The 10,400-nt window shown below is 53.6% G+C and overlaps 1 protein-coding gene across 4 annotated transcripts in view; it reads left to right on the forward strand.

Annotated features, from left to right (window-relative positions):
• TNRC6C (trinucleotide repeat containing adaptor 6C) overlaps window positions 1–10,176 on the forward strand; it is a 73,620-nt gene extending 63,444 nt beyond the window's left edge. For 3 of the 4 annotated variants that reach the window (XM_040244681.1, XM_040244682.1, XM_040244684.1), the window contains 6 exons: window positions 295–438; window positions 3,779–3,895; window positions 5,751–5,945; window positions 6,665–6,735; window positions 7,256–7,395; window positions 9,437–10,176. In XM_040244681.1, coding sequence (XP_040100615.1) covers window positions 295–438; window positions 3,779–3,895; window positions 5,751–5,945; window positions 6,665–6,735; window positions 7,256–7,395; window positions 9,437–9,797 — 1,028 coding nt within the window. In that variant the 3' untranslated portion in view covers window positions 9,798–10,176. The remainder of the gene's footprint in view (window positions 1–294; window positions 439–3,778; window positions 3,896–5,750; window positions 5,946–6,664; window positions 6,736–7,255; window positions 7,396–9,436) is intronic. The other variant, XM_040244683.1, reaches the window with a different exon arrangement.
• Window positions 10,177–10,400: the final 224 nt, after the last annotated feature.

Below are 10,400 nucleotides of genomic sequence, written 5' to 3' on the forward strand. Positions count from 1 at the left end.
AGATAAATCGCGGGTGTCGTTGGCATCACAGGCTTTTCTGTAGCCCTCAGATCAGTGGGAGGAGAAGGAGGGGGAGGTGCCGTGTTCCATCTGCTCAGAATGTGTCTGGGCTTTATATTCCCACGTGAACACTGTCTTAGTTTAGTTCTGATACCTAGTTTGCTCCAAAGGACTGATGCTTTACTGAAGGAAATCTAATGTGTACCTCTGAGTTAGCAGACTATAAACATTTCCATAAATTGTCATGAAGCAACACGAAGGTGTTCTAATACTCACATGTTTGAAATTTTCCAGAATTCCATCCTGGAGTTCCCTGGAAAGGACTTCAGAACATAGATCCGGAGAATGACCCCGATGTCACTCCTGGAAGTGTCCCCACCGGGCCCACCATCAACACCACCATACAGGATGTCAACCGCTACCTCCTCAAGAGTGGAGGTGAGGAGGTGCCCTGCCCACGTCTGAGTGGTGTTCTCTGTGCAGGCGTTCTGCTCCGGGCAGCGGGCGGGTGTGGGAAGCGAGGCAGGGGAGTGTCAGACACATCTGCTATCAGACGCAGCATAAGGAGAAGTCGACCAGTGCTTATGGGAAAATGGAGATAACTTTGGGCTCCGTGTCCCTGCTGGATTTATTAGTACACGGTGCTTATACATCTTGTGTTATAAAATAACAATGTTAGCCATCAAGCTTTTTAAGGAAAAGGTTTCCACTTGAAATCTCTTTGAACTGGAAGTGAATTGGCTATTTACTCATCCATCTCAGCCAATTTTTCCTTTCCTCAAAATGTCTGGTAAAAAGACTGAATTCATTCCCCAGGACCTTTTTCCTGGCACAAACTCCTGACGCTATAAAGCTTGGCACACCCTGTTTAGGCTTGAGGATCCAGTTAGCGGAAGTGATGAGCTGAGCTGTGAGGTTACAGAACATAAACGCGGGTTCAGTTGCAGAACTGAAGAGGGCACTAGCTTGCCTTCCCTCGAGGCCTACAGATGCAGGCACTCTGTGAGTGCCAGGGCTGACAGACCCCTCTCCTCAGCGTTCTAGTAGCAGAAAGAACAGCCAGCTTACCCGCGATGCTCAGCACTAGCAAGGTCAGTCAGGTATTTCCAGAAAGTTAGTTTAGCTTTGCGGCTAACATATGGCCTGTGGGGAGAGGCCTCCTTGTCGGCGGTTCTTTGAAGTGATAGGATTCCACGCATGCCTGTGGCTCAGGTCGGAGGGCAGCGTAGACCTCTTCCTTCAATGCAGGGCATTCCTGTAGCGAGGCAGCAGTGTCAGAGCAGGGCGGTCGCAGGCCTCCCCGCAGCTGGGGACGGATGAGTGAGGCAGAGGGGCTCGAGGCTACGGGACCTGGAGCCTGTTTGAGGTGGTGGGGGTCGGGGGAGACTCGCCCCTCGGGACGCTGCGTGTGGCTGCAGGGCTGTGCCAAGCGAAGGGGTGATTCGGTGTGTTTGGGCTTGTGGAGGATGGGCGAGCATGGCCATCCAGGCGGTAGAAGACCTTAGAAAGAGTCAAGGCTGCTCAGCACAGAGTGGAGCTTGCTGACCGGTGTCCAGTGTCAGCCCAAGGTCCCTGGCACCTGGGGCACGCAGGCCACCTCCGCCTTTGCACCCGTGTGCCGTGATGCGACACAGGCATCCTGGAGGGCAGGGGAGTCCTGAGGGCAGAGCCGAGCAGTCGAGACAGACATCAGGGCAGAGGGAAGCTAAGCCTCCGAGGCCCTGGCAGAAATGGGACGTCAGCAGGACAGAGCCTCTAGTGCCCTGTGTGACCCAAGGGCGAGTCCCAGGCAGCTCCACCGCAAGACCAAGCCTCGCCCAGGAAAGGGCCCCCACCTCCTGGTCTTATCTGAGAGGAGGGAGCAGAAGGAGTGGATCTCTATGTAGAACCCATTTACAGGAAGCCCCACAGCCGCAGGGCCAGGAGTAAACGGCCACGGCCAGACCCCGCAGACCGCCCCTCTCCGGGACCCCCTTCTGTTCCCCACACGCGGGGCTTCAGGCACCCCCGGAGGCTGAGCTTGCTCAGGGCCCAGCCACAAAAGGCTGTTGTATTCTTGAGTGATTAGCTTAGTCTAAACTACAAAGCAAAAAAAAATTGAGAAAATATGCCCTGGAAGGAAACAGTAGGAAATGCCACTGACCTCTTGGATGTTGGCTTATTCATTTTACATATTTTCTTAATGGAGTTTTCTGTTTTCTTTATTGAGTACCTTAGGTGTTGGGGTTTTATTTACAGTTTTGGTTTTTATTTTCATTGGTGTTAAGCTCTGATTTGGTGTTAAAAATTCACTTTAGCCCCATATTTGTTTGAATATTATTTATAGTGCTAACCGTTATGAGGTGAATATCAGCCAGATGGTAAAATGCAGTTGTGCCATCGCCTGACAAATCGATACTAAAAAGGAAAATTAGCCATCATTTTATGGGATAGATTCCACTATTGCACTAAAAATGTCAAACTAGAACACGTTAAAACCCACGTGCTCTACCATTAACTATAAACGAAGTACCATGTTGGGTTAAATAGTCTGTAATTTGGAATCTCTAGTTGATTGCATTTTGGTAAATAAGAAACAGAGGGTTTAGGAACTAAGGTTAGATTGTCAGTAGAACTGATGTCTTTTAAAATCAAAGACCTGCAGATTACAAATACATCCTCACGTTCATCAGCTCTGGTGCCCTGTTCTGAGGAGGTCAGTTACACCAGGGCTGCCGTGAACAGCCGTGCAGGTTGTAGACTGCACAAGCCTGGGAGGTGCCACACGCCTGGCAGTCCCTGAGGTTGTTGAGCATACCGTCCCAGGTGGGGCCCTGCATCAGGGGCCCCATGTCTTTTGAGATTCTGTTCATGGTGGTAAACTTGACTACCAGACTGCTCTGTGCCCTGTACTCTCTCCCAGCCAGCTCGCACACACCACCCAAGTCCCTTCCCAAGTCTGAAGACCTCTGGTCCATCCCTCTAAAAGCTTAGCACACTGTCGCCCTGCGTCATCCTTCTTCCTCTGCTTCCTGCTTTCCTCAGAGAACAGACCTGGTGATGCGGAAAATGCACCGGCAGGGGTGGCTGGGGGGCCCGCCTATAAGCCCGCCTCCCAGGATAGGAACAGGGTCCTCGGCAGCAGGAGGGGCGAGCCTGGAGGCCCAGTGGTGCACGTCGACGCGGTCAGCGCCCCTCCCAGGATAGGAACAGGGTCCTCAGCAGCAGGAGGGGTGAGCCTGGAGGCCCAGTGGCACACGTCGACGCGGTCGCCAGTGCCTGTTTCTGCTGGATGTTTTGCATTCAAGAGAGAAATAGGAACCTGGGCAAGGAGTCAGGGAAAGCACCGGTCTCTTTAGGGCAAAATCTGTAACAAAAAACTTGGAGTTTTATTTCATTTTATTCAGTTTTGTAGGTATTGTTGGAGGTATGAAAAGATGGAGGTCGCCCTGAGTTTTTATTTTTATCTTGCCTGGAAGGGGAAATCCACGGGATCCTTCCAAACCCTGACATGTTGTTGAAAACACTGTGTGGTCATCCTCTCCTCTCCAGCTTCCTGGTCTGCAACACCCCGCACCCAGCCCCTCCCCAGGGCCTCTGGCAGGACCTGGGGGCGCCAAGGCGCGATGCACCTGTGTCTTCCTGTCCTCACTGTGGTCATGCTCGTTTCCCACCACTGCCGTAAACGCAGCCTTGGAGATTGCTTCTCGGGCGCTAGGGCTCCTCACCCCCGGGGCTGAGTGGCTCTCCCCGCAGGCCCGTGCTCACCTCTCTCAGAGCGCTGCCTTTGGTTCTGCAGGGTCCTCCCCACCGTCATCTCAGAACGCCGCGCTGCCTCCCTCGAGTGCCTGGCCGCTTGCTGCCTCCGGCCACAGTCGCGCTTTCAGCAGCCTTGCGCCCGCTCCTACTGTTGCAGGTACGCACCTGGCCTCTCGATGTGCTGGTCGCCTATTCTCTCTCTCCCCAAACAAGACTGATGGCCTGGCTTTTCCTGGTGGTCTGTTTGCTCCCCTCCGAGCTGGGAGGCCACATGGAGTGATGGAGAGTGAGCCTGAGCTTTGCCGAGCAGCCACAGGGCCTCGGGCACCGCTCACCCCCTCTCTGGGGAGTAGGGATGGTGACACCTCCTGTCACAAAGATCCGGGCTTATAGAAGCTCCCCAGCGTGAGACGCAATACAGCTACTGCCTAAATGTGTCTGCTTCCCCCTCCCCTCCCACTTCCCCCCAACCATCCTCTTATGACCACAAAACCAGGGGTATATAAAACTCACAGACTTGAAGGCAGCAGCTTCTGGGAACTGCTGTTATCAGCTTAACTCCCATCGCTCAGATCCATGCGGTGCCTGGGTTATTCCTCTCTCACTGTAGGCTTTACAAGTCTTTCCAGTAAGACATTTCTTTTAGGCTTAAAGGAGAATTGAGAATTAATTTGTTTGTCATAATAACTCTGAAGGAATTTTTACCTGGAAATGTTAAGACAAGGATGTAAAGAGATGTGGACATACATACAGTGTGGACAGGTTTGCAAAAAGATGTGGAATTTAAGTAAAGAGAGTTTGTTGTTTATAAATTTCTTCAACTGTGTTTCTCCATTCCACCAACCTTCTTGTCCAGCTGTTGTTTAAACCATCGTCAGAATGCTGTAGTAATTCTCTTTATACCAGTGCCTTGGGGAGAAAGTAGTTCTGCTATAATTTAGCATCTTATTTAAAAAATAGAGCAAGAGCTTCTGGATTATTTCTAGTCCTTCTAATGTTTATTCTCTCTCATGTTTACAAAGGGGATGTATTAGGCAGTTAAAACTTTCCAGTCATTTGGCCAAAGAGATGAACAAACAAAACCATCTTCCATTATCTCGGGCCGTTTTTATCTGGCGTTTCAGTTTTCCTGATCAGGGACTCCTGTGCTCAAATGAGCCTTTGTTGTTGTGAAGCTGCAGTCGGCCCCCAGCAGTCAGGGTAGAAGGGGCGCCCCACGCAGGCCTGGTGCCAGCTGGTGCTGGGGGGCTGGTGCCTGCCTGGTGCTGCAGCTTGGGCCCAGGAGCAGGGCAACAGCAACCTCTCTGCCTGCTGCCCTCGCCACACTGGGTTCCTGAGGCAGCTGTGTGGCAGGTCCCCGGGCACAGGAGGGGCCAGAGCTGGTAGTCATCACAGGCTTTGTTTTTTGTTTTTTTGTTTCCACAAAGAGCCTTACAACAGGCTTTCTCCAGACAAGGTGCCCAGATGCCAATCCTTGGGGCACCTGGCCCACACCCACTTCTGCAGGTGCAGAGAGCAGGTCTCCAAGCTGTGGAGAGAGTGCTAGGAGATGCAAGTTCAGGCGGGTTACATCAAAGGGCGTGTTGCTTTGATAGGAGACTGACACCTAAAGAAATAGCACAAAAGATTATATATATATATGTGTGTGTGTGTGTGAGGGCCTCGATCTTGATTAATTTGATATGCGATAAGACGTGTCCCAGCAGAATTTGAGAAATTAGCTTTAGCACTGAACCACAAAAAAGTGCCATTTTTCTGGAGAGCTCATGTCTGACGCATGTAGCAAACTGAGCGTCAGCGATCCTGGCAGGGTCTGTACGGCCACCAGCAGACTGTGTCTCTGGACAAAAATTCAGAGGACTGCCTGCGGTCCTCAAGTGGGGGTTTTGACGGGGTGCTTCCCTCGGGTCCCGCATTCCGCTGGAGCCAGAGCTCTCCTGGCACAAGTCCCCAGACCCTTTGTGACTTCTCGGTCTCAAGAATACCCGTGCTCCGTTTCTCCACCTTTCTAGGTAAGCTGTCAGACATCAAATCGACGTGGTCCTCTGGCTCTGCCTCCCACACGCAAGCCTCTCTGTCTCACGAACTGTGGAAGGTGCCCAGAAACACTACTGCACCCACAAGGCCCCCGCCAGGGCTAACCAACCCCAAGCCTTCCTCCGCCTGGGGAGCCAGTCCCCTCGGCTGGACCAGCTCTTACTCCTCGGGTACGCTTCCATTCTGGCATCCAGATGGGTGAGGGGTGGGAGTGTCCGTGCCTAACCCACTTTCCCCTTAGGGAAGGTAGGTGCCTACCATATTGTCCTGCAGCTTCTTCAGAAGGACCTCCCAGAGGGCTGAGGGGGCCAGGGCACCTAGACTCTCGGGGATTGAACAGGCTCAGGTTCTGCTGCCCGTGTTTCAGCATCAGCCCTGGGTGTTACCATACACAGCTTTGCTCTGAGCCAGGAGATCCCAGGGGTCTCTGCACCCACTGAGGGGCCACACTGAGCCCTCAGAGAGGCCCGTTCACCCAGCGTAAGGGACTCCACGCCCAGTGCGAGCACACTGCCCTGTCCCGGGAGCTTCCTTGGGCCCCTCTGAACTGTGGGGATGAGGGGGTGCACAGGGAATTAACGACACTGAGAGTGAAGCCAGCCTGCGAGTCTGCATTGTTTTGCCAGCAAGTGGGGTTTTAGAGCATTGATTCTAAAGTTGAGAGGGTTCGGGGGCAGAGGAGGAGACCAAGACTTCTGGGCAATTCTCGAGTCTCTGCCACCACACCCGCCCCTGAGGGTCTGCAGGGACCCCAAGTCTGGGTTGGTTTCCAGGGGTGACAAGGCTGGGAGCGCAGGCTTTTTGCGAGCCGCGTGCGGGGGCCTGGGGCGCTGGGGAGAGCGGTCTGACTCGGCGCAGCCTTGGTGACCGGCTTCCCCCCTGGGCGCAGGTTCCGCCTGGAGTACCGACGCCTCAGGAAGGACAAGCAGCTGGCTCGTTCTCCGCAACCTCACACCCCAGGTACAGGCAGCTGGTCGGGGTATGCAGGCCTGAGGGCCTTGTCCATAAGCCGAGGCCTCGCCTGGTCCAAAGGCAGTGCGGGCAGCGGTGGTCATTTACCTGTGTTCTGGTGAACTGTTTATTTTCCACCCCTCTGAGGCTTGAAGAGTGCACCCTGATAAACACAGCGGCTCACCCTCACCTGCACGCTCCAGGACAATGTGGCCTGTGCTCACGTGTCCCGGGGTCTGGGACCGCAAGGCTCGGGGTGAAGCGCGCTGCTGAGGAGGGGGGCAGAGCTGGAGCAGGTTTTTCTCCTCCTCCTGGCAGCCCAGCTCACCAACTAGAGGGAAATGTCCAAGACTGTAAATTATACGGTAGACTCTCTCCAAGGTTACTCTCGCAGTCAGTCCACGAAGCCCTCTTAAGACAGACATCGTCCCAGGGTACTGTGGACCCAGGTTGCATAAAGCTCGTCTTTGAAGCGCAGAGTGATGACCTCCCAGGACTAGCGTGACCACCCTTCCTCTTCCTCACGCAGATCGACGGCTCCACCCTGCGGACGCTGTGCCTGCAGCACGGGCCCCTCATCACATTCCACCTGAACCTGACGCAGGGCAACGCCGTGGTCCGCTACAGCTCCAAGGAGGAGGCCGCCAAGGCCCAGAAGTCCCTGCACATGTGCGTCCCTCCCCTCCCCCGCCCCGCGCCGCCCTGGCCGCGGCCCACTGGCTCACGGTCTGGAGGCTGGAAGTCCGGCGGAGTGTGGGCAGGGTCACCTCCCCTGAGGCCTCTGCTCGGCTTGCACACAGCTGCCTTCACGTCACTCCGTCTGAGTGTGTCCAGACTTCCTCTCCTTCCAGGGACAGTGGTCCAAGTGAATTAGGGTCACCCTCGTGACCTCGCACGTGTGTGAGCTCAGTTGCTCGGTTGTGCCCGACTCTTAGCATCCCCATGGACGATAGTCCGCTAGGCTCCTCTGTCCATGGGATTCTCCAGCAAGGATACTGGAATGGGCCGCCATTTCCTACTCCAGGGCTCTTCCTGACCCAGAGATGGAACCTGCATCTCTTGAGTCTCCTGCATTGACAGGTGGATTCTTTACCAATAGCACATCTTACCTCAATTCTCTCTTTATTTATTTTTTTATTTTCAGTTCTCTCTTTAAAGACTCTCTCCAAACACAGGCCCAATGAGGCCTCAGGGCTTAGGGTTTCAACATATGAATTTGAAGGGACGCAATTCACCCCATGAGAGGTGTCTTGTGACATGTTGGTTTCTTCTACTGCCAAAGTGCCAAGGCTCTGCCCCCTCCTCCCAACCCCAGAGGGAGTGGGTCCCCAGGAGAGACCCAGGGGTGGAAAAAGGTTCTCTCCACGGATGTCCCCAGGCATGCGACATGGCGGTGCCTGCTCCTGGGCCTAGTAGTGTTCCCTGCAGCCGACTCCTCTCCCCAGATTACAGGACTTCCGATAAGATGTTGTGAGTAGGCCTTCTCAGCAGTGTCCCTTGAGGTGTGGGCCCCAGAAATCAGCCGTTCCTGTTTTCAGCCCAGGATGAACCTCACTGATCCTAAACGATGCCCACCTTCAGTGGTCCGTTCATGCACGTCCTTAAGAATGTGCTCTCGATACCACCACCACACAGCTGCTAGAAATCTAAAACGGGAAGAAAGCTCATACTCTGGCCTTGCAAACAGCTGTAGTGAAGCGTGAACTGCAGGACTGTTTCTGGGTGGCCTGTGACGTGAAGCCTCCAGCTGTCTTTTTCCTGTTTTAAAACAACAGCATGGGATAGCCAACAAGGAGGACACAGGAAGACTCACAGCTGCTCTGCTCACATGACCCCCTGTTCTGCTTTCTGTATTTGTGGGGTTTTTTTGAGTTTTTGTTTCGTTTTGAGATATAACTGATGCACAACAGCAGTGTGTCAGTTCAGAGGTGTGGCGCCTGTTGTCCTGACACATTTCTATAACTGCCAAATGCTCACCACCATGTGAGCTAACAGGACATCAGGGCACGTAATTATTACTTCCTATTTGTGGTGAAAACATTTAAGATCCGCTCTGTTAGCAGCTTTGACATAAACCATACAGAGCTGTTAACTGTGGTCACCAGCAGGGTCACCTGCTGGTAAGGCTTGTACAGCAGGTAAGGCTGTACCTTACCTCCCCAGAACTTAGTCGTCTTCTAACTGGACGTGTGTACCCTTTGACCAGTCTCTGCCATCTCCCCACCCACAGCTCCTGGAAACCACCATTCTACAAAAAAAAAAAAAAATGTTTTTACAAGTTTGGCTTTTGGGGGGTTCCAAATAAAATATATCGTGCAGTATTTATCTGATTTTTGACTTACCTCACTTAGCATAAGGTCCTCAGGATTAGTCTGTTTTGTTGAAGGATTTCCTTCTTTCTTGTGCCTGAACAGTTGTCCATTGTGTGTGTGTGTGTGTGTGTGTGTATACACACACACATATCTCACATTTTCTTTGTTGACTACTAGCTTGTTTCCATATCTGGACTATAAATAATGCTGTAGTTAAGCAAGGGAGTTCAGATATCTCTTTGTATTTCTGTGCTGTCAGTTATAATGTCTCCCTTTCATTTCTGATTTTGTGTCCTCTTTTTTTTTTTTCTTGGTTAGTCTAACTAAAGATTTGTCGAGTTTGTGTTATCTTCTCAAAAACGCCTGCTCTTATTTCCGTTGCTGTCCTGCCCTTTCAGGTGTGTTCTGGGAAACACTACCATCTTGGCCGAGTTCGCCGGCGAAGAAGAAGTGAACCGCTTCTTAGCCCAAGGCCAAGCACTGCCACCCACCTCCAGCTGGCAGCCCAGCCCAGGGACCAGCCAGACGCGGCTGGGTGCCTCGGGCAGCGCCCACGGCCTGGTGCGGAGCGACGCCGGCCACTGGAATGCTCCGGGGCTGGCCGGCAAAGGGAGCAGCGACCTGCTGTGGGGCGGGGTCCCCCAGTACTCGAGCAGCCTGTGGGGCCCCCCCAGCAGCGACGACGGCAGGGTCATTGGAAGCCCCACCCCGCTGAACACGCTGCTCCCTGGCGACCTTCTCAGTGGGGAGTCCATCTAGCCCCGGGCGGCCCCGCGGGCACCGCGGTCATCAGCTCCAGGAGGACACGCTGACCCTCTCCAGCCCGGGTGTTGCTGAGGACCCTGCCCAACCGGAGCCACCCGGCAGCCCTTTCGAGTACCTCTGTCCAGGACTGAAGACGAACCTTGGCCGCACGCAGGCCTTGCGAACTGTCCCCGAGACAGTGCGGCCGCGCTGGGTCAGCGTCACATGTCATGACAGGATGCTTCTCACAGCTTTTTATTTGGTGTCGTCTTATGTTTGTGCGGTGTGTTGTCATTTTGATTTTTTTTTTTTTTAAGTATAAAAGCTGCTTAGAATAGTTCTATCATGAAGGGCACTTTTCAGATTGTGGGCTGGAAAGGGTTATTTTATCAAGGGAGGGAAGGGTGGGGAGGGAGGGAGGGAGGGAGGGAGGGAGGGAGACGAGAAAGCCTATTTAAAACGAGCCTGTGACGATTATGCACATTACCAGAGGCGGCCCGGTAATCAGGGGGAGCTGGCGTCCACCCCTTGGACGCGGTCCGGCGGCCCCGGCTGGGAGCCGAGCGGAAGGAGCGGTCTGTGATCTGTTCTCTGTTCCCACGGATCCGCCTATGCACA

The sequence above is a fragment of the Oryx dammah genome, unplaced genomic scaffold (genome assembly GCF_014754425.2).
Source record: "Oryx dammah isolate SB20612 unplaced genomic scaffold, SCBI_Odam_1.1 HiC_scaffold_8, whole genome shotgun sequence".
Classification (NCBI taxonomy): domain Eukaryota; kingdom Metazoa; phylum Chordata; class Mammalia; order Artiodactyla; family Bovidae; genus Oryx; species Oryx dammah.